This window comes from Callorhinchus milii, unplaced genomic scaffold (assembly GCF_018977255.1).
Source record: "Callorhinchus milii isolate IMCB2004 unplaced genomic scaffold, IMCB_Cmil_1.0 Scaffold13, whole genome shotgun sequence".
Lineage (NCBI taxonomy): Eukaryota > Metazoa > Chordata > Chondrichthyes > Chimaeriformes > Callorhinchidae > Callorhinchus > Callorhinchus milii.
In genome coordinates, this window is record NW_024704754.1 from 738,691 (window position 1) to 762,920 (window position 24,230).

A 24,230-nucleotide genomic window follows, 5' to 3' on the forward strand; every position below is an offset into this window, starting at 1 on the left:
TACTTTCATGTTTTGACAAATGTGTTATGCCATGAACACACTAACAAGCTGCAATTGAGCTTAATCCCAGCCAAGCGTTTGTTTTATGGCGCAGAAATTAAATCAATTTATTTTTGAATTGGAGTTAAGGAACTGAAACTAAGTTCATCCTGCCCCTCCCAATTTGTCCCATTTGTTCAGAGATTTAAATGTTCTCAATACTGTGAAGCATGCAGCAGTGCCCACAGTTGACTATGATTGGGACTAAACAGTGTGAATAATGTTATTTCGTGTGGATGTTTTATTTGCCACATTACAGGGTGTGTTTTTACCCACCAAACTGTGGGAAAATGGAGGTAGAGAAAAACAATAGTGTAATAGAAATGACTGTGCAAGATTAAAAGAAGAAAACAAAACAAGTCTAATCAAAAGACAATAATAATGTAGCGTCTTATCACGTCTTCGAAATATACAATTCACTTTACAGTGTATTCTGTGAAGTGCTTCGAGACAACTTGATAAGGTGCTATAGCATAGGGGGAGAGATGTACACCTGGAGGGGCGGGAGGAGAGATGCACACCTGGAGGGGCGGGGGGAGAGACGTACACCTGGAGGGGCGGGGGGAGAGACGTACACCTGGAGGGGCGGGGGGAGAGACGTACACCTGGAGGGGCGGGAGGAGAGATGCACACCTGTGTGGGGGGAGGGAGAGATGCACACCCGTGGGTGGGGGGGAGGGAGAGATGCACACCTGGAGGGGCGGGAGGAGAGATGCACACCTGTGTGGGGGGGAGGGAGAGATGCACACCCGTGGGTGGGGGGGAGGGAGAGATGCACACCTGTGGGTGGGGGGGAGGGAGAGATGCACACCTGTGGGTGGGGGGGAGGGAGAGATGCACACCTGTGGGTGGGGGGGGAGGGAGAGATGCACACCTGTGGGGGGGGGGGAGAGAGATGCACACCTGTGGGGGGGGGGAGGGAGAGATGCACACCTGTGGGGGGGGGGAGGGAGAGATGCACACCTGTGGGGGGGGGGGAGAGAGATGCACACCTGTGGGGGGGGGGGGGGGGAGGGAGAGATGCACACCTGTGGGGGGGGGGGGGAGGGAGAGATGCACACCTGTGGGGGGGGGGGAGAGAGATGCACACCTGTGGGGGAGGGGGGGAGAGAGATGCACACCTGTGGGGGGGGGGGAGGGAGAGATGCACACCTGTGTGGGGGGAGGGAGAGATGCACACCTGTGGGGGGGGGGAGGGAGAGATGCACACCTGTGGGGGGGGGGGGAGAGAGATGCACACCTGTGGGGGGGGGGGGGGAGGGAGAGATGCACACCTGTGTGGGGGGAGGAGAGATGCACACCTGTGGGGGGGGGGAGGGAGAGATGCACACCTGTGGGGGGGGGGGAGAGAGATGCACACCTGTGGGGGGGGGGGGAGGGAGAGATGCACACCTGTGGGGGGGGGGGGTGCACACCTGTGTGAGGGGGTGGGGGGCGGGGCGTGGTGCACACCTGGGGGGGAAGCCCCACCCACACCGACCACGTGCCGCTGACGCAGCCAGGCCAGTGCCCAATGGGCGGCGGGGCAGAGACCGGGGCGGAGGGGAGTGTGAGGGGAGTGAGAGGGGCAGAGAGGGGAGTGTGGGGGACAGAGGGGCTGTGAGGGGAGTGTGAGGGGCAGTGAGGGGGTGTGATTGAGGAGAGGGGGTGAGTGTGAAGGGAAAGAGTTTGTGGGTGACAGAGAGAGAGAGAACGCGCGCGAGTGAGTGAGAGAGAGTGTGTGTGAGGGAGAGAGGGAGAGAGAGTGTGTGTGAGGGAGAGAGGGAGAGAGAGTGTGAGGGGGTGTGTGAGAGAGAGAGAGTGTGAGGAGAGAGTGAGGGGGTGTGTGTGTGAGGGGGTGTGTGAGGGAGAGGGGGAGTGTGAGAGGGTGTGTGAGGGAGGGGGTGTGTGAGGGGGTTTGTGAGGGAGGGGGTCGCCGGGAGCCGCCGCCGCTGTTGGTGACACGATGTGCGGTAAGAATAAGAATAATCAATAAAACAACCGATCTGTCGTCCAAAAGCCCGAGTCCAGTAGTTGTTGTTGTTGTTGTTGTTGTTGTGAGGGGGGAGGAGGGTTTTTTTTTTAAACGACCAACCGTCATCAGTGAGGGAGAGGCTCGCGCCGCTCCCCCCCCCCCTCCCCCCCCCCCCCTCCCCTCCCGCTCCCCCCCACTCCCCACCGCCCCCAACAACAACAGCGACATTACACGTGTACAGCGCCTTTCACGTCGGGAGGACGTCCTGAGACGCCGAACAGTGACAGCATCTCAGACCCCGGGGGGAGGGGGGGGGCGATGGCGCGGTCGAAGAGGAGGGTCTTGAGGCGGGACGTGAAGGAGGCGGCGAGACAGGGAGTGACGGGGGGATGGAATTCCAGAGGTTGGGGGCACCCCCCATCCCCCCCGTCTCCCCATCCCCCCGTCTCCCCCATCCACCTGTCTTCCCCCCCCCCCCCCCCGTCTCCCCCCTGTCTTTCCCCCCCCCTGTCTTTCCCCCCCCCCGTCTCCCCCCCGTCTCCCCCCCACCCCCCCCTGTCTCCCCCCCCCATCCCCCCATCCCCCTGTCTTTCCCCCCCCCCCTGTCTTTCCCCCCCCCCCGTCCCCCCCATCCCCCCTGTCTCCCCCCCCCCCATCTCCCCCATCCCCCCTGTCTTCCCCCCCCCCTGTCTTTCCCCCCCGTCTGCCCCCCCTGTCTCCCCCCCCATCCACCCCTCTCTCTCCCCCCCCCCCCCCCCCCCCATATCCCATTTGGAGTTCTGTAGCTCAGTGGTTAGAGCACTCGCTTTGCAAGTGAGAGACCTGAGTTCAATCCCCGAGGGGTCAGGGCCAAACCTCGGGCAAGTTTCCTCACTCCACACAGAGCCTAATAATAATCCCTCCAAAACCAAAAACAATAATAAATTGGTCATTTTCAATCTACGACTGTTTGTGGGACATTGCTGTGCGCAATTGGCTGCCGCGTTCGCCCACAAATATACAGTCAATTCACTTGACAGTGTGTTCTGTGAAGCGCTTTGGGACGTCCTCCCGACGTGAAAAGCGCTGTATCGAATGCAAAGATTATTATCCCCCCCCGTCTCCCCCCGAGAGATGTCTCGAAGCTCTTCTCAGGACGCACTGTGAGGTGCGCTGACTGTATGTTTTGTGGGGGGAGCTAACTCTGGGGTGCTACCCCGTGCGAAGATCGCGAGCTGTGTAAGTGCACGTTGTTGTTGTTGTTGCGGTGGGGGGGGGGGGGAGGTTTGTTTTGGGATGGAACATTCTGAAAATCCAAAGGAACAAGTTGTGCTGCTGTTGTGGTGCCACAGGTCCTTACCATGTATGTGGCGTGGCTTTTCAACCCCCCCTCCCCCCCCCACCCTTTAATTGTGTGTGGCCGGTTGGGCCGCTGTGTGTGTGGTTGCTTGAGCGGGTGTGTGTGTGTGTGTGTTTGCTTGAGGGGGTGTGTGAGGGTGTGTGTGTGTGTGTGTGTGGTTGCTTGAGGGGGGTGTGTGAGGGTGTGTGTGTGTGCGTGTGTGGTTGCTTGAGGGGGTGTGTGTGCGTGTGTGGTTGCTTGAGGGGGTGTGTGTGCGTGTGTGGTTGCTTGAGGGGGTGTGTGAGGGTGTGTGTGTGTGGTTGCTTGAGGGGGTGTGTGAGGGTGTGTGTGTGCGTGTGTGGTTGCTTGAGGGGGTGTGTGTGCGTGTGTGGTTGCTTGAGGGGGTGGGTGAGGGGGTGTGTGTGTGGTTGCTTGAGGGGGTGGGTGAGGGGGTGTGTGTGTGGTTGCTTGAGGGGGTGGGTGAGGGGGTGTGTGTGTGGTTGCTTGAGGGGGTGGGTGAGGGGGTGTGTGTGGTTGCTTGAGGGGGTGGGTGAGGGGGTGTGTGTGTGGTTGCTTGAGGGGGTGGGTGAGGGGTGTGTGTGTGGTTGCTTGAGGGGGTGGGTGAGGGGTGTGTGTGTGGTTGCTTGAGGGGGTGGGTGAGGGGGTGTGTGTGTGGTTGCTTGAGGGGGTGGGTGAGGGGGTGTGTGTGTGGTTGCTTGAGGGGGTGGGTGAGGGGGTGCCCATGTGGTTCAATGCCGACCTCCCAACCCTGGGGCTGCGATTCAGGGACTTCAGTTACAAGTAAGAACCAGACTGACAGACCATTCATTGGCAGCTTTGGTGGCATTGCCACTCTGCCCACAAAATATACAGTCCGTTAGTTCACTTTACGGTGTGTCCTGTGAAGCGCTTTGAGACGTCTCGAAGACGTGATAAGGCGCCAGGAACATTCTCATCTGTCCAGAACCTGTTGAGTTCAACTTTTATTTTTAGGCGGATTTTACTGTTTTCCTTGCGTCCCAAGGATCCAGTTAACTAGCGATGTCTGAGACTAAAGTGAGACCTGGCAGTCGGGTTCCAGGTCTGTCTTGAGAGGTGGGGAGTGAGTCAGGTCGTTGCTGGGTTGATTAAGTTGTTCCCAGTCAGGAGTTGTTGGAGCAGTTTTAAATGATAATTTGTGTGTGTAAAGGGGGGGGGGGGGGGGTGCGGATGGTTTGATTCTTGATTCTGATCTCATGTGGTCATTGAACCACTGTACTAAATTGTTTTGCGAGATTGCCTCGAATCCTGTGAAGGGCGACAAACTTTTCAAGTGTAAGATCTGCCGAACCCGGTTTTCAAAACTGTCTTTTACCTCCATTTTAAGACCGTCTTTTTCTCCCAGTGATGTTGTATCGTTGTCAAATCTTCTCTTTGCTGCCTGCCTGAGGCATGTGGGCTACTTACATTTAATGAGGCTCGTACAGTCTGTGCAGTCTCCCTTCTAAATCTAAATGTGCTGTTTTGAATTCCCCTATTATCACAAATCACTTTTATGATACCCGAATCAATGGAGAATTCTGCGTTTTGAAGTGAGAATATTTTAAACCTTCAGAAATGCCAAACAACCAGTACAATAAGAGTGCAAAACATCTATAAAATTGCACAAGATGCCAGTTTCATACATTCTGTTTTAATACTGTACACCAGAGGTTGGTATTGCTTCTGAAATATGGTCCTTATTTAGGTTGAATTCTTGATTTTTGCAGTTTTTGCAATTCTTGACTGTTGCAGTTTTTGTGAGGGAAGGGGGAGCTGTAGTCAGGTTCACACTACGCAAGAAGTTAATTGAACTGTTGACCACCGATTGTGAAATAATGAAATAATGCCTGGATTGCATTTGTAGACGGCATCAGTCATACCGTTCACTGCCTATTCTGATGGGCTGAAGAGATGACGAGATTTCCTCATCCATGTGAATTGTTAGCTGCGTTTAGTTGCATTTGGGTTTTGGGGACTGCTTTTATCCCCAAAAGACATTCGTTTCTGAATTTTGAGGTAAAGGCAGAACTGAAAGTTTGACTGAAGAGCTGCGTGTAGTAAAACAGGTTTCATATTTCCTAGTAATTGAACTTTGTTGGTTATTATCGTTTTCAATGAGTCGTATCTTTAAATTCTGGCCACTTGTTAAAATACTTTGTCGATTTGATGTGCATTCTGAGTGAAGCATTCATTTCCATTATTTACGAAAGTAAGGGTAGCCGCCCTAATAGCACAGCGAGTTTATGCATTCAGCTCTTTCACAATAAAAATCAGTAGGTTATCAGGTTTCCTGCTGTGAGGCTTCTGTTAGGAATGAATGACTTGGCTTTTGGTGTGGATGTGACTCGCCTGAGGTTCCTGGTGTAGTAATGTTTGTGGCATTCTGCATTGCTTGTTCCAGTTGATGCTTGATCTAGTATCCAATGCTCACTGGCTTTTTATAATAATAATAATCCTTGCATTTGATACAGCGCCTTATCACATCTTCAAGACGTCTGTCTCAAAGCGCTTCACAGATGCACTGTAAAGTGTAGTGATTGTGGGCACTTTCAGTAAATTTGCGATTACAAACTGCTATTCTAACCAATCCAAGTAGAGTATCTCTTTAAATTGTTTTCGGTAAAAAGGGATATCTGTAGTTTTGGTTGATGATGATACCACTTCACTGTGCAGCTTCTACGGAACAGAGAAGTTCTGTGTACTGAATGTAAGATTTGTTTGACTTCGATGCAGGAAATGTTAATGAAGTTCAGCTCTTCTGGCAGCTCACTTTGAGACGAATGGTCTCAGGAAAGTAGTCTCTGGGGACTTGTATGCCTTCTGGTCTGACTGTGCATGAGCAAAACGAGGTTTAGCTGGAAAACCAACCTTTTTCTGAAAACATAGAGGGAGCATTGTGGAAGCAATGGAGGTTTCAGCTGAAGCTGTTTGGTTATATACGAATAGATCAGGGTAAATGTACAGTGTTTTACAATAAGCCTTGGATTATTTTCATGTGAAAACATAGTACTGTTGCTGTATGTGCCTCAAGAAATCGATTTAAGTGTTTGTTCTAATGAGTGATCTGTTAGTTTGAATAAATGATCCCTGTGATGAGCAGTGCAGAGTTAATTGATGTTTGATCTCACTTGATTGTTTTCTGCTCCCTTCCTCACCGCCATGAGACATTTTCTAATTTGACAAATACAAATTGAGATTCAAGCTTGTGATACACGAACATAAGATTACTTTTTCTTGTTGGGAATTTGAGTTCATTGAGTAGACTGACCCTCCAATGCAGTGCTGAGCTCCTTTGGATGACACTTCACAGCGAGGTTTCATTTGCCTGTTCGTGTAGATATTAAGGATCCCATAGCGCTGTTCAAAAATTGAAGGGAATTGCTTCCAGTGTCCTGGCCAACAAATTCCCCTGATAAAATTGGTCATTCACCCCATGGCTGCTCGTGGGACATTCTGTGCGCAGGTTGGCGACCGCGTTTGCCAACAATTAGCATAAGCGCTGCACTTTACAGTGAATGCTGTGAAGTGCTTGAGGCATTTTGGCACCATGATAAAGTGCTATATCAAATGCGAGGATTATTATTTATTGCAAAAGGTGCCATTTTAGTCCTTTTGAAATTAGTTTATGCATAGATTTTTATTCTTCTCAGTTTTCTGTTTGTTCTGATGAAAATTCAAGAATACCCACAATAGATGGGGAAATGTCTGAAGTTTACTTGGTCCATAACAGATTCTAGGCTTAGTTCTGACTAATCCTCAGAAAACATCTTCAGCACGCAGAACTTGCACTGTTTCCCATGACTTCAAAGAACTTCCCTACTGGCTAATTAGAGCACTTTTGGCTAACAGATAATCCACACGAGACCAAGCCATACACACTAAATGTCTTAATTCCTCATCTGAGGTAATGCAGTTTCTCAAACTATTAAAACATCTGAAAACTTCTTACATAGTTCCATGCCATTGATCCAATTACTGCCAATGTAACTTGCTGTGACGATATGCATTTGGAAGAATAAAATCTGGCTCTGAAGTGCACATCATCATCGTCAGTGCACTTGGCAGCGGGAGAAAGCAGTTCTCATAAACTGCTTCACTGATGGCACTGATATGTACCCCCCCCCCCCCACTCCCGCCCCCCCCCCCCACCACCACTCAGGCTCAGTAGGTGTCATTCTGAGTAAAAAGCTTGTGGATTTAAGACCACATCAGGATTTGACTAATCTGGAGAGCACTGCGGTGTCACCCTTTGTATGAGCTCTTAAATCTTAACGGTCCTGTTGGCCTGTTCTTGAAGTGGACGTCAAATAAAATGTAATGCTATTCAAACACAGAATGTTAGTTTTCCTCCCTGTGTCCTGACCAATATTCTTTCAGATTAATTGGTTCTCCACCACTGTACTTAACTGTTTGTGAGATGTTCCTCCATTATTTCCCTACAAAATAATTACCTGTGAAGCAACTTTGAAATGTATTGATGTAATAAGGTGCCATAAAATGCAAGTTCTTTCTATTGGAGCAGTTTAGTTTTTTAATTTATTTTTGATGATGGCCAAGAAACTGTTTCCGTTCAGTTACTACTTGTCTACGTATCTACTTATAAAATAATTTTGAGTCTGTAAGATTGTTTGCTTCGCTGAACTTCAAATTTGCAAAACTAAAGGAGATATTGTTTTCAGAGTTTATAAACTTGCCGTATAATCTGAATAACATAGAATTATTATTATAGAATTTAAAAATTCCTTAAAAGAGTGACACTAGTTGAATACCTTATTTACCCTTGTAATCTCTGGCAGTAATACTTTATTACTGCTGCGTTTCGCCCACAAAATATACAGTCAATTCACTTTACAGTATATTCTGTGAAGCACTTTGCGACGTCTCGAAGACGTGATAAGGCGCTATATCAAACACAAGGATATTATTACTAATTACTCATGTTAATTAATTCACAGGAATCTTTGCATATCTGAACTATAAAGTCCCTCGCACCAGAAAGGAGATCTTTGAGACCCTTATTAAAGGACTGCAGAGGCTTGAATACAGAGGGTACGATTCAGCAGGTAAACCTTCATGTTGCAGATCAAGATTTTTCTGATACAATTCGACTGTCAGATTGGAAAAAGGGCTTCATTTGAGAACACCTTTTCTGCAGCACTATTTGCTGTGCTTTAAGTTGAACCAATTAAGTATTCTCGCGAATTAGAAGCATTTCATTCTTGGACATTTTTTTAAAAAATGCAAGTGGCTCCTCAATGGGTCAATTGATTAAGAACTGTAATCAGAAATACTGAGACATACAGACCTGTAAGGTTCAATATTTGATATCCACAGGCTCTGCTGATTTAACAGATGTGGCTTCAGCAACTTGAGGCTAAAGAAAAGGAGAAACAGCCAGCATTCTGCTTCTGACAGCTATCTAATGATTCTTACTGTAAAGTGAGCATGCCCACAGAATATAGTTGATTGAGGACAGGGTTGATGCTCCATTACCTGTTGGCACTCAGTTCATGGAGAATCATGTTTGTGGAGTTCAACATAGTCCTGCTTTGCTGATAGAACAAGGCTCCTCTAACTCACACACCTGGCTTATGGTGTTGGAAAAACTATCCAAGTTCCAAGTTGTCGGGTTGCTCCTGACATCACTTCCTATGAGTTGTACGCTCACGCCAGAACCACCACTAACATCATTTTGTGAAGGGCATGTTGTTAGCTGCGCTTCCTGCGTAGGAATGTGATGACAGCGGAGACTGGGTGACCCAGAAGTTGGCCATTTTTTTGTGCCTCTCTCATAATCTGGCCAGTGAGACATTGGACCAGTTAACTGTTTTTGCAGGTTTTCTTGTATCTGGGTTAGCTGATGATAAATGGACCCATGGGTTTCAAACCAGGGGGTGGGCTGGAGAGTGCATAATGTTTTTTAAAAATCTATAAAGTTCATCTAGTTTCATTTTCGAATCAATGTCGTGTTTTAATTGCAGGAATAGCAGTTGATGGAGACTGCGACAAAGACTGTGAGAAGGATGGGCACATTGTCCTTTTCAGGAACCAGGGGAAAGTGAAGGGGCTGGAGGAAGAGCTGCAGAGTAAGTGTCAAATGTTCATAAATTCCGGTTAGAGCTATAGTTGTATTTCTTCTTGTACCTCCTTTTTTTTTTTTTTTTGATTTCATTGCTGCAAAATAATGTGACCTGAAGGATAGATTTTTCCAAAGAACTTCTTTTGGATTACATATCTGGCATGTCTTCCCCTGGTCAACTTCTGATTACCCTGAGTGCTTGAATGCCTTTCCCAGGTGGAAGCCTCCTTTCTAACCTGCACACATGTTAACTGTTTACTTTCGTAATCTTTGTATCAAAAATGGTCTCCGTGTCATCTGCCCAAGATTCATCTTTAATTAATTATCTTAATTCAATCAAATAATGATTAATTATTTTAATTACTCCAGTTAATTCTATAACCGTAACTCATCTAGAATGCTCTACGGTGAAATATAACGCGTGCTCTGAATTCAGTATTTGAAATAGAACAATGGTTCATTTTTCAGAACAAGAGGAGTTGGATGTAGAAAAGGAATTTGAAAGCCACTTTGGGATTGCTCACACTCGCTGGGCTACTCACGGAGTGCCAAATGCAGTGAACAGTCATCCGCATCGTTCTGATAAAAGCAATGGTACGTGATCAAGACGTTTGGTGTTGGAATAAAGCTGGTTGTCAGTTCTAAGGCTGTGGTTCTATTGAGGGATACTGATGACAACAGTGAAGCTTTGAGTAGTTCATGAAGATTAGTCGAGCCCGAAGTCTTGGCTGGATTCTGAAACTCATTAATCATTTCACATAACTTTTTTAAAAACTACCCTTAACATCGAAATGTTAATGCTCAGTTTAGAGCACCACTGCCATAATGTGAGCACTTCTCAGCAAAGACCAGGTATTGACTGACTCCAGGGTTTTTTTTTGGGTGGGGGCTGACTCAGTACTTGTGTATTGACCCATTGACGTTGCAGAATAAGAAGTTATCTTAAGCATGTGGTGGTTTAGGCATCTGCTTCTACCCTTTGATTTCTTGCATCAGGGAGCAGTGTTGGAGGACTAGTAATCTGTTGCAGCCTCGTGACCTTTATTTGTATTGTATATTTTTTTTATCCTTGCATTTGGAAGAGTGTTGACTTCCAATTTTTTTTTAATTTCCAGAATTTGTAGTCGTTCACAATGGAATTATTACGAACTACAATGATCTTAAGAAGTTTCTGGTAAGATTGTTATAAAACAGCTTTTAAAAAAGAAAAAAATTCATTGCTCAACACCAAAGTTTTGGAAATTGTAACTATAGTGTTTATGTTGTTGTTTTCCTTCATAGGAAAGTAAAGGCTACGAGTTTGAATCTGAAACTGACACCGAGGTGATTCCTAAACTGATCAAGTATGTGTACGACAACGAAGAATATGAAGACATTGGGTTTTCAACTTTAGTGAAAAGGGTCATTGAGCAACTGGTAAGTAGGAGATTATTTTTATTTGCCTTTAATGGAATACATGGGAACTCCCTTGCAGCACCCTTCGAAATAGCACAGCCTCATTTAGAGTGCAGTCAAGTGTCCTGTGGACCTGTCCACTTAACAAACGTGTGGCACACCTGGCATTGAGTAGGTAGCTTCCTACTTTAAAAAAAGGCCAACTTCTGGGTAATCCGGTCACTGTTGCCGTCACTTTCTGTACACTACACAAGTGCAGGAAGCACCACTAAAGACTCTTTCTAAACTATCAAACTTGATTTATTCCCGTAACAAATCGATAAAATGAACCGTGTGTGAGCCTTGTTTTTGTAATATTTAGTTTCTACGTTTTACTTTTTTACAGTTAGTTTTTTTTTGCGCTACTGCATCCATGGAATTAATTAGTGAGGTTTAAACAAAACCACAAATTCATAATGTGATTTGACCAATTGCCATCGAACATATTGTACTTTTTGGCAAAAATTCATGTTCAATCAAAATCTAAGAACATTGGAAAAGAAAACAAAATGTGCTTTTGGTTCATTTTCACTGTATACCAGGAAAATAAACCTGATAGCCATGTAAAATCCTACTGGGATTTAGTTTCATATGTAACTGGGGGGGTTGGGGGGGGCTTCCATTTCCTGAAAGTGTTTTATGCCTATTACATCACCAGCACAGCTATCTGGAGACTGCTTGTTTTCCCGAAACTAAGTAAGTGTAGTTTTTTTTTTACTGCCCATGTGTCGCAACGTCAAAGAATGCCTTTTTTGTTGCAATTTATAGAGAATCTCTTACAGGAAAATATGTGAGCCTTCTACAGGGAAAAAATGAGTACTTTGATTCATAACGCCTTCTGTATTTTGCTAAACTTGTCCCTTTTGAAATTCAGATTGGTTAAGGTTAGACCATTGTTGATTTCTACATTTAATTTGGCAGGAAGGAGCATTTGCACTCGTCTTCAAGAGCAGTCACTTCCCAGGTGAAGCCATCGCCACTAGGTTAGTGGGAACTTCTGAGTGCTTTGCCTCTTATTATAATGCATTTATTTTGTTTCAATGTACTTTTATTCTTAAGTGAAAGCTCATCAATTTGTAGCCTACCGTTACAACAGCAACTCACATTTATGTAGCGTCCCGGAGCGCTTGACGGTGCAGGAGTCTGACTTATTCTAGAAAAAGAAGTGCATATGGTTAAACACATTTATTATGAGGATGAATTAGTGATGCGTGACCATAACCAATGTTGCTGTGTGCAGCTCTTATTTCTTTTCTAAGCCAATGCTTTAAAAAAAGGCAGTGAATAGAGTCTATTCTTCCAAGTTAGTGAATAAATCTTAAATGAAGGGCTTGTACAAATAATGGTTTCTTTCTGAATGTTGCTGAAAAGAAAACACATAAGGTTGTTATGTCATTCAATGAACAGTGAAATGAAGTGAACCCTAAACAGAGAAGTTTGTCCCGAAATGAAGATCAATGAGTTCGTTTTTATTAATGAGGCCCAGTGCCAATTTGTTAATTTACAAAGTTTGATTTAGGCACATTTCCCAAATACATTACAACTGTCAAGTGTATGTACTTTGTGGAACTTTTTGTTTAAAAAGAAACACTCTTCAACCTCACCTTCGATCGCCTTCCACCCTCCTGATCCCAGCCCCCAGCTCGGATGTATATCCTCCCCTATCCAGCACCTTGGGAAATCTGCCTGACATTAAAGACAGGATACAAATGTAATTTTTCGTTGCTATAAACCAACAAGAATTTCTGAAAAAAGGTTCTGATCCCCTCTCACAACAAAACTGCTTGCTCAAGGTTAAATTTGTGATATCCCAATGTTGTTCTCCATAGGACGTGAGTCTTAACGCATGCTGATTCTGATTTTTGTTGAGATCCCCTGTTTTTTTTAAAAACTCAATTCATATTTATTTTATTTCTCAAATGCCTTTAGACGAGGCAGCCCACTGCTGATTGGCGTTCACAGCAAGCACAAACTCTCTACTGACCAGATTCCAATCCTGTACCAAACACGTAAGTTAATCAATAATAAAGGTTAATACCTTTATTTTAGTACTCAAAGCTTTATTTCATATAGTACTCATCATGTCGCAACATCTTGTTGACTTAAAAAAGTCACTATTTTAATTACTTTTGTTTACTTTAAATGAAATGATTCACTTGTAGATTTTTCAAGTTTTCGGACACTGAGATAATCTAGCTCACGATGCTCCGTTTAAGAAACCTTTATATAGGCAACGTGCATAATATGGAAAGGTATTCTACCGATCCGGGAAACAGTGTAATTTGAATTTCTTCTTCTTTTGAGTCTTGTTTCTTTGACTTCTATCTTCTCAGGAAAAGCAGCAACTACATTTATACCCACTTGTTTGCTTAACCCTTCCTTCAGTTTGCCAGCTGGTTTATCTTACAAAAACAAACTCATAAAAACATTCCCCCTTCTATCCCTGATTGCATCTTGACCATGTTGGTAAAAACGCGACTTGGGTAATAAAGTGCAGCTTGCAAACGGAAAAATAGTGACTGAGATAAGAAGGCTCAACTACCACTAATTCTGGCCCAAGGCCATGTCTCCAATTATGACTCAACACATGTTTCTTACTCTCTTCTCACCTAAAATATCAACCATCTGGTCATGCATCCCTGTCCTCATTAACTGCCAAGAGGTGATTGACCAATTTAATTGGAAGATTGTATATACTGGGAGCAACTCCTCTTCATATACTGTTTTAACATCCACCTGATCAGGCTGACAGGACCTTGGTTTAAAGTCTTGTATGAAGGACTGTATCTTTGCCAATACATACCCCAGCCAGCGTACCAGTGTGGCAGTTTAGACCTAAAAGCTTAGTAGCTCGTCTGTCTCATTTTAATTCCTATAAAATGAGCCAGTTTTATATACCATCAATCCAGAGAATCGTTTTGAAACTCAGTGTGAGATCAGTTGAGAAACCTGACCCTTGATTCTTGGATAACCATACAAAATGTAATTTTATATTCCAGATAAAATCTCGCTAATGTTTACAATTTGAATCAAATGGTTAACCACAAAATAAGATCATTTGAAATGATAATGTGTGACTCCAGAATGGTTGTGGTTTATCATGTGTGGAATGATTTATCCTGTCCTTTCACAACTAACGCTTGACTAATCTGGGCTATGGTAAGATCTAGTCTCTATTTCCATTTGTGTTTCTCCCTTCCCCTCACTGAAATTGCTGATTCACATTGAGATACAGTTGCAGCTCTCGTGGCAATCTTCCAGCATCTCACCCAAGTGGGTATTGTTCATACATAGAGTCTAGACATTAATTGCTGGGAGACTGGGTGGTTGTTGGGGGAAATTTCAGGCAAACCTGATTCTATCCTCACCCAGTATTCAATGAAGTCCACCAAAGACACTCAATAGTTAGACACCTGCTAGCTAATTGGCAATAAGTCTAATTCCACGTTTTGCCCATAAAATATACAGTTAATTCACTTTACATTATATTCTGTGAAGCGCTTTGAGATGTCTCAAAGACAAAGGTGCTGTATCAAATGCAAGGATTATTATTTTTATATTATTGTCCTTCCCTGCTTGAAATCAGCTCGCTGTGCAAGGGAACTGAACCCTTTGTAGTGTGTATGGTTCATTACTCTTGTTAAATTATACACTGAGCCAGTAGGGCAATTGGGAGTGTTTTTTCCAGAAGGGGTTTCACATTTCCTTCCAGTGTGACTTTTTTTGGTTAAAATGAATTTCATTCAATTATCTTAAGTATCTTTAAACCTTCTAGGTAATAATACAAATGCTTGTAAGAAGACGAGGAAAATTGAAACTGAAAGCTCCACATGTTTGTACCCCATCGGAGAAGAAAAGACTGTTGAATTCTACTTTGCTTCTGATGCTAGGTGAGTTTTTTAATCTAGCTTTCCCTTTAAAGGCCCATTTGCAGTCAGCCTAATGGTCTCTGATAACATCTAAGGCTGCTGTATTGGGATACTTTTCACTTACTGATAAATTCCGAAGGATAACTTTAATGAGTTTCTTTGAACGTAGGCAGGTTCATTAAACCATTCAGACAAAATCTGATGCAAGGCTGTTAGAATTTAACGATATAACTGGACCACTTGTTGGTACAGTTGTATAATTTAATTACAAGTCTATAGAAGGGATGAAATGGAAATTCAGAGGGCTTTGTTGCATTATTGCTTGTCTGTTTTGTAACATGAAACTTGCATTCTTAAAAAGAACACATTCAGTCCTATATAAACTAGCTGAGCTATAAATATTAGAAGGCCTTAGTAAATGGGGAAACTGTTTCAAATGGCTCTTGATCAGGAAAAGTGTAATGATATTTCATTGTTGTTACCAGCAAAAGTCTGAGGTAATAGAATACATTTGAGTGACAAAATCAGTTTCTGATTGTCACCAGTGTAGTGGTAACGCACACGCACAGAGTTACGACATTAATGTCACTTGTGTGTCAGCCTGGTGCAGCGGTAGCTCTCTCGACTCTGAGTCAGAAGGTTGTGGATTTAAGTCCCACCTCGGGACTTGGAATCACATAGTCTAAGATGACACTCCAATGCGGTTTTGGCAGGGTTGGAGGTGCTGTCCTTTGCATGAGATGTTAAATCAAGGTTCAGGTAGACATCAAAGATTTGAAAAGAGAAGAGAATTTTTCCCAGTGTCCTGGCCAGCAATCCCCTAAATAAAATTGGCCACTCACTCCATAGCTGTTTGTGGTACACTGTCATGTGCAACTAACTGGCTGTTGTGTTTTGTCCACAAAATACAGTCAAAAAACACTTTACAGTAAATCCTGTGGAGCGCTTTGAGACTTCTGGACTATGAGCAAGTGCTCTATGAAATAAAAGTATTATGTTTCAAACAATAACGTTAAATATTCAAAGGCGTCTTGCTGATTGGATATATTGTCGCGGCCTCTAAAATTGTTGTTTTTAACAGCGCGGTCATTGAGCACACAAACCAGGTCATCTTCCTGGAAGACGATGATGTCGCTGCAGTGGCTGAGGGTCAGCTTTCCATTCACCGAGTGGAACGATCAGTAGGAGGGGTGACCTCGAGAGCCATACAGACTCTCCAGATGGAGTTGCAGCAAATTATGAAAGGCAAGAAAGTCGATTCCCGAAGTAGAATTGCTGATATCAAAGAATGAATCTGTATTCATCTGATGCTCGTCGACTGAATGCTTTTTAAGGTTTCAACCAAGTTTTTCCGAGTAAAAGCATCAGTAGCTGGTAAGCATCGTGTTGTGAAGAGAGCGAGAGAGAAGAGTAATGGGAGGTGTTCTGTGGGACTGAGTTGGCTCCAAGGTTGACTCTTTTGGCAATGGAATATTCAGTCGACCCTCTGTGGTGTTCTCGGTAATCTGGTTTGTGAGTCAGGCTCTGGGAGTACTGCAGCCAAGCAGTTAAACTAGTTGCCCTCCTGTGGTGCTTCAGTGACATCAGTAATCCCCCCTGCTCCTGAGCTCTTGTTAACCTTCGCCTACAATTTGATGCTATTAGGTCATTAGGGTGCGTCGCAAATCTTATCAAGTACAGCGTTTGTGGAGCCCAATATTTTCCCTAATGCCTTTGTATTGTTGCTCTGCTGTTGTACTTAGTCATACGATAAGTATCCTGTAGTTCAGTTGCTCTCCCGATGACAGATCACACCTAAATTGTTACGATTGCTTTCCCCTTCTGAATCGGACTTGCTGTATATTTAGCTCAGACTCCAGAGAAGTGACCAGTCAATCAAAACGTAATCAAAGCAGCTTAAGCAGGAGACTTACTAAGTGTTGGAAAACTTGGAGTGAGGAAATTATCAAGGTGTATTTTTTTAAATTAAAAAAAACAATCTTATCTTTGATCCAGGTAACTTCAAGGCTTTCATGCAGAAAGAAATCTTTGAGCAGCCGGAATCTGTTTTTAATACAATGCGAGGAAGAGTGAATTTCCAGAGTAACCGAGGTAATTAATGTCCGCTTCATCTTCACCAAGATTATCTGGAATTTGAACTTGGTTATAAAATGAAAATGTATTGATAATTTGAAATGATTTTGAGGTCATATTAAAAATCAGTGCCTTGAACATTATTTCCATAGTACACCAAGGTTTTCAGTTATTCATTGTCTTTGGTTTCAGTTCTCCTGGGTGGTTTGAAAGATCACCTGAAGGAAATCAAAAGATGCAGACGCTTGATATTAATTGGTTGTGGGACCAGTTATCACGCTGGAATGGCAGTAAGTTTGAGGATTTCCCATTGGGAAAATTAATTCTACACTATGCGTAACAGCAAGCCAATTACCCGCAAGTATGTATTCTTTAGATGGTTAGCTTTCAATAAAAGTTTTTACTGTTCCCATTAAATGCATAAACAGATGAAAAGGTAATCTAAGAAGCATATAAATTTACAGCACAGAACTTACAGCATTTGACCTGACATGTTTGTGCTCGTTCTATTGAGAGCACTCAATCCACGACTGTTTGTGGCTGTCGCATTTTGTCCACAAAATACAGTCACTGCACTTTACAGTGTATTCTGTGAACGCTTTGAGACTTCTCGACGATGTGTTAAGGTGCTATATCAAATGCAAGGATTATTTTATTAATAATATTGTGAACTTTTCTCTTGTGACCTGTTTTTGTTTCTTCAATGAAGACACGGCAAGTCCTGGAAGAGCTGACGGAACTCCCAGTAATGGTTGAACTTGCAAGCGATTTCCTCGATCGAAGCACTCCTGTTTTCAGAGACGACGTCTGCTTTTTTATCAGCCAGTCAGGTGTGTATGTGTTTAAAATTTAGTTTAAAACTCCATTGCTGCTGCTTCCTTATAATAATGCTTTTTGTGTTGTACATTTATGCACGCTTACATGAGGGAAATGTATCTGTTGCAGTTGTAAAGAGGTGAGAATTGCTGATTTACCTACTTTTTGATTACATGTTCGATTTATCATCAAATTAGTTTTGTCATTAAATAAATGATCATTTTGTTGCAAATTAACTGCATAAACACGATTGCGCTATGGCGGCTTAATGGATTTTGTAGCCTTGGTAGATATTGTATTTCTGTTAATTGATTTCTAACTCATAATTTTCCTAAAAGGTGAAACTGCAGATACCCTCATGGCCCTGAGATACTGCAAGAGTCGTGGTGCGTTGTCTGTTGGTGTTACAAACACAGTTGGAAGCTCCATTTCACGAGAAACCGATTGTGGAGTGCACATTAATGCAGGACCCGAAATTGGAGTGGCAAGCACAAAGGTCAGTAACTACTTCTTTGCAATGCAAATATGTAACTCCTACTGGAGATTCTAACCGAGTACGGTACTTCATGCCTGACATATCCCCATTGAACATCGTGCTAGGAATTCGTGCCTCCCATTTCATTAACCTTTCAGCCCTGAAAGCTATGTAGAAACGCCTTATCTCCAGCCTAATTTCCCTCAAAGACGCAATGAGTTTTAAAAAAGTGATTGATTGGGCAAAATACCTTTTTGAATATTTTGGACATGTTCTGTATTTATTTCTGAGGATTTAGTTGAATGTAGGATTTAAGAAATCATTTTTTTATTTAAATTAAATCTTTATTACCATCTACCATTGCAGATGGTTTCAATGAGAGAATAGCTGGTGTTTATACCTAATATTAAGATTAATTAGCTCTCATGTTATTGCCAGCAGGACCTACTGCATTTGTGGTCATCATGCTGTTTGTGTGGATCTCTCTGCTGGAGGTGCTCTACTCTAGGATTCCAGGCAGATCGTTCCAAAAAATTTTTGTTTTGAAATTGGATGCTTCAGGGAGGGAAACTGGAGAAAACCCAGAGACCGAGAAACTTTACGCAGAGGAGGCTGTTAGCGTTGACATTTTGGCGAGGATGATATGCACAGCTGTAACTGATCAGTTTGCCTTCCCCTTCTTAAAAACTGTGTTCGCTAGTAATTTTAAATGTTTTCAAATCTAGCACAGTGTGTTAGTGTGCCAACATATAATAAATGAAAGGTTAAGCGAGGTGATACCTGGCAAAACATCAACTTATGGCAATACTCTAAAACTGAATCCTTATGGTAGCATTAAAATCCAATCGAGTGAATGAGTTCTGCGTAGACTCACTGAACTGTCCCCATTACTACAGCAACTGCTTGGATTTATATACTGGCCTTCACATAGAGTAATGTCTTGGAGCACTTTACATACATGGTGCTGGACATCCTGCGGGGTGTGGGGGTTGGGGGAGGCACAGTCAGAAAGGCAGTTGTTTAGGTGGCTTTTGAAGACTGATGCAGAGGAGCAATGTGGAGTAGAGAAAGGGAGTTTCAGAGCATGGTAGCATGGTGACTGAAGGCTCGACCGCTGATGGTGGGGATCCACATTCTTAGAACTGAATAAGACATTTCAAGTAGTAATCATCAGATTAAATTTTTTTTCATATGAAATGCAACATTTAAAGTACTTTATCTTGTATTATATTTCAGGCCTACACCAGCCAGTTTGTTTCCTTAATCATGTTTGGCCTCATGATGTCTGAGGATCGTATCTCGATGCAACAGCGGAGAAAGGAGATCATCTGTGGCCTGCATTCCCTACCAGGTGAAGTCTTGTTCAACGTTAATATAACCATCTGTGCTATTGTTCAACTAGATGATATATTTATCAAATCCATCATTTCTTCATACGATTTAAAACCCCATTTCCTATTCAGTGCTTGTATATGTATACTTATCTCGTGGGAGTGTAAATGTCTTGTGATATTTCAACGTTGCACACCTGGGTTTCTCCAGATCAAATGCAGTTTATATTTGCACGACTTTTGTTTTTAGTTTAACCTACCGTTTATTCTTTCCAATTAATCCCCAGACCTTATTAAGGAAGTTCTGTCCCTGGATGAAAAGATTCAGCAACTGGCCCATGAGCTGTTCCAGCATAAATCCCTCCTGGTTATGGGACGTGGTTACCATTACGCCACATGCCTAGAAGGAGCGTTAGTAAGTCGATCATCTCCAACTGTATTCCTTGGTTCATAATTAGTCACCGTTTGAGGCCATGTTGTGAAGCTTCGTGGTGTAAATGAGGGAGTGTTCCATTGTCGCAGGTGCCACCCTTAAGATCGGGTTAGGGTTAGTCCTCTGTTTTCCTATATTTGGGTGCTCGTTACAGTTTCCTTGGTGTGTTCAAAAAGAGAAGATGGTTTCATCCAGGAACCCGGCCAACAGTCCTCCAGGTTAATCGGCCATTCACCTCGTGGTGGGCCCCAAGGCCACATTTATGTCTAAAAATGTCTAATTATTGTGACGTGCTTTGCAATGTTTTGACATGTAAAGCACTATAAAAATGCAAGTTCTTCTTTCTCTCCACATGTATTTCTCAGCACATTGTATATCTTGGCTTCTCTTGCTCTCCATCTTCTGTTTCTCAATGCTAGGAATGTCAGTATTTATTTTCTGGATTACACCACTAACTGTTTGCTTATCCCTTGCTTAAACTCATTGCATTGGTAGAGAGCATTTTAGATTATCCTTCTATGCAGTTTGAGCCCATTTATTAGATTCATATTATTATCTGTATTTTGCAAACTTACTTTGCTTAAAATTAAATTTTATTGCTGTAATTCTAATTCACATTTTCTAATGTTAATAAGCACAACATATCTAGTTTATTAATTGTTTGTTTGGCAAAATATTGACTTTTGTAATTATATAACACCACTTTATTTTGTTCTATTAACAGAAAATCAAAGAAATCACTTACATGCATTCTGAGGGGATCTTGGCTGGAGAGCTGAAACATGGCCCTTTGGCTTTAATTGATAAGCTAATGCCAGTTATAATGGTGGTCATGAGGGACCCTTGCTACAACAAGTGTCAGAATGCTCTACAACAAGTCACTGCCCGACAGGTACACCTGCTATGACCGTCGAGCTTTTTCTTTTGTCTAGGGAGACAGACATTTGTTTCAAGCACCATTTAGATAGATTCCTGCTAGAAAATAATATCTGAGGGACACAGTATGTAGTTTGGGACACGACATGTCAAGCAACTGCCAGGATGGTGGAAGGTGAACTAGATAGACCTTGGTCTTCTTTTGCCAGCAAATTGTTATGTTCTTAATATTGTTCTAGTTTTGGATTGTCAGTAATAATATAATACCACCTGAAAATATGGGGCATAAATCAGACTTGTGCGAGATATTTTATAATGGAATTTTTAAAACAATTATCCATCTGTTCGCATTGCTGTAGAGATTTAACCTCCGAATTCACATCATAATAGATAAAATGATTATTCAGCCTGGATTAATTAAAAAGTCAACCAAAAGATTTTCGTAGATTAATTTGACTTGCATCTCAATTCAAAAATTAAATTTAGCAAATCTAAATTAATGAAAGACTAAATCTCCATTTGTATAGTGTATTAACTTTATAATAATCAATGTGCACTTGTTAACGCTATGTAATGCTTACTGTTTCTTGTAGGGCCGTCCAATAATACTCTGTTCGAAGGATGATCAGGAGAGTATGAAATTTGCGTACAAGACCATTGCGATTCCACATTCAGTTGACTGCTTACAGGGTATCCTCAGCGTCATTCCTCTTCAGCTTCTTTCCTTTCACTTGGCTGTCCTTCGAGGATATGATGTGAGTTTTGCATTACTTAATAATAATACTAATATTACTTAAGATGTTCTGCTCTTACTATGTGCAGATGGGTTTTGATTAGTTCAAATTGTTCACTACAACAACAAGCTGTTATGTTATGTAGCCAACATGCTTCGCTATTTTAAATTTGTTCAGCCTAACTTTCCTTCTGCACTTGAGAGTGTGAATATTTTCTTTGTTCTGTTCTTTTTTTGTAATCCTTCAAAAAAAAGTGCTTTGAAAACATTTCAATCATGCGATGAGGTGCGATATCAAATGCAAGGATTATTATTATTAGGGAGTACTAATGTTTCTGGTGATTGCACGAGTTGGGATGAAGGATAGACCATGCATGACCTGAGGAAGATACAGGTTTGTTAGGCCAAATGGTCTTTGCTTCTTCCATGCAGGCGTGTGATGAGGCGCTAATTCCAATGCAAGGATTATTATTACTATCATTTGTATTTATTGAAATAAGCAACTAACAGAAATGAATTTCTCATTTCAGGTTGACTTCCCTCGAAACCTAGCCAAGTCCGTTACTGTTGAGTGAAACAGCTGAACAGCCCAAGCATTGAAGACCAATTTTTTTTAAAAGTTTGGTCAGTTTATCTTTGCTTTGTGGTGTTGGTGTTTACCGAATGTGAAGCGTACAACTTGATGCCGATCCTGTGTAATTGGGACCGTGTGAATTGATATCAATTGTGAGAATTGCAGATGTGCTTTAAAATCATTAGTTTGTAGTAATGTGAATGCTATAAAGTGCCTCATTGTATGTTCTCGGTGGAGACTACAACTCATTCATGTAGCTGCCTTGTTTTGAAAGTTGGGAGGAAACATGTTTACAGATGCTGCATAGAATGAATCCATACACTGTGCAATATTTACAGCTTGACGCAGAGATGCACATGTAAGATTTTTAAATCTTGTCGTACTTTTCTATATTATACGTGGCTTTTTAGATTATTTATGACTGCATTAATTTTTATGTTTGTCAAAGGTGTCCTTAGTGATTGTGCTTGCTGAGACTGTACTTTACACCAATGTATTTTTATTTATGTAGCGGCAATTTAAACAAAATTGAGTTTGTAAGTAAAGTATGAAGGGACTGTTTTGCAACTCATTTCATTATCATACATGAGGAATTTTTAAATTGCTAATGCTATGTAAGAGCCAAATTATTAAAATATATATGATGCATTATACAACATCTTACAAGTTTTTTTTTTAAAGCCAAGTTCATTGAGAAACATTCTTGGATGAAACCCCACCTTTCTGTTCAGGTGGATGTTAAAGATCCCATGGCATTCTTCAGTGAGTTTCTCAATGTCCTGGCCATTGTCATTTCAGGGGAAGCATTGACGTTTTACTGAGGACTGGTGTAGGAATTGCTCCTTGGATGTAATGTGCGCATGGTGCTCAGTTAAAGTATGACTTGATATTTCATGAGTCAAATCTCCATGAGTCGCGCTCCTGCTGTTCAGTGCGCTTCTCAGTCCCCACCTGCAATACCGCATACAGCTCCAGTCGAAAATAGGATCGAAAATAATCAATACTTTTGAATGCATCACAGACAACACAATACAGGTTAAAGGGTGTAAAAGGCAAACCCCTGGAAGTGTTCATTAACCTAGTAATTACTGCCAGGACGCTACACGCATTTAAGAAATGATAATTCCGGATGAAATCAAATGATCTGACGGGTTTCTTAATCTAAAAGTCTTGCTTTTATCGTCCTTCTGATGGACCTCGAAGGGGGCATTTGGGATGATGATGGTGGGGATGGTGATGATGATGGTGGGGATGGTGATGATGATGGTGGTGGTGATGTATAAAGCACCAACATGGCAAAGCCCTAAAATGAAGACAGTGCAGTGTATTGGGGGGTTGGGTGTCAGCCAATCCTCACCCCCTCGCCATTGTGATTGGCTGCGGGAGAAGGGGGAACCGGTCATCAATCCAGGGCTGGGTCAGGCTGTGACGCTTGGCGAGGGGGACACGGTGACGCATGGGGGGGGGGCCACAGTGGGTGGGATTCACGCCCAATCGGGGGCGTGGTTTTGGTTGCACGACTTCATTGCTTTTCAACAACAACAACATGCCATGTACAGAGCGCCTTTCACGTGGGGAGGACGGCCCAAAGCGCTGGACAGTCAGGGTCGGGACCCAAGCCTGGGGGGAGGGGTGAGAGAAGGCGGAGAGGTGGGAGGGAGACCAAAGGCACGGTCCAAGAGAAGGGTCTTGAGACCGGCCTCGAGGGAGGAAGCGAGGCCACGGGACCGCGGGATGGAGCTCCGGAGTGGGGGGGGGGCAGAGAGGCTGAACGCCCGACCACCGATGGTCGGGCAGGTTGGTAGGGAGTCAGCAGGTCAGAGAGGGAGGAGGGGACGAGGCCCGGGATGGCCTTGAAGGTGAGGACCAGGGTCTTGAACGCGGATCTTCATGTAAACACAAAAACCCTTTTTTTTTCATATTTCCCTCCAACCTCGTGAAGGCTCCTTTTCTGACACTGTTTCAGAAGCACTTCAACCTGTGCCGGTCACCCTCTCTGCTCAGCCCAGTGCAGACTGATTGCTATTATTGTCATTATTATTATTATTATTGTCATTATTATTAGTAGTAGTAGTAGTATTATTTATTGGGCTACTTTTTGGGCGGGACTGTTTGTTTGGGCGGGACTGTTTGGGCGGGTTTGACTGACGAACGGCTCGACGTGACGTGACGCGATGACGTATGAGGCGGCGCGGAGGCGGGAGC

General features: G+C 43.2%; 1 protein-coding gene across 1 annotated transcript; it reads left to right on the forward strand.

The window, feature by feature from the left end:
- The first annotated feature begins 1,906 nt into the window (after positions 1–1,906).
- On the forward strand, positions 1,907–22,678 carry LOC103183757 (glutamine--fructose-6-phosphate aminotransferase [isomerizing] 2). Its single transcript, XM_042339994.1, has 19 exons — positions 1,907–1,991; positions 8,288–8,395; positions 9,314–9,418; positions 9,880–10,005; positions 10,527–10,585; positions 10,693–10,827; positions 11,767–11,828; positions 12,775–12,854; positions 14,621–14,735; positions 15,796–15,959; positions 16,710–16,805; positions 16,980–17,077; positions 17,497–17,617; positions 17,942–18,099; positions 19,315–19,429; positions 19,697–19,824; positions 20,567–20,734; positions 21,312–21,473; positions 21,982–22,678. The coding sequence occupies exons 1-19, from the start codon at positions 1,985–1,987 to the stop codon at positions 22,024–22,026; spliced, it is 2,052 nt and encodes a 683-aa protein (XP_042195928.1). The 5' UTR covers positions 1,907–1,984; the 3' UTR covers positions 22,027–22,678.
- The last annotated feature ends 1,552 nt before the right edge of the window (positions 22,679–24,230 follow it).

Bases quoted from the DNA above. Each gene is read 5' to 3' on its own strand.
- LOC103183757 (XM_042339994.1), top strand. The intron at 16,806-16,979 runs GTAATTAATGTC...CTTTGGTTTCAG, and splicing joins GAATTTCCAGAGTAACCGAG to TTCTCCTGGGTGGTTTGAAA. The intron at 18,100-19,314 runs GTCAGTAACTAC...ATTATATTTCAG, and splicing joins TTGGAGTGGCAAGCACAAAG to GCCTACACCAGCCAGTTTGT.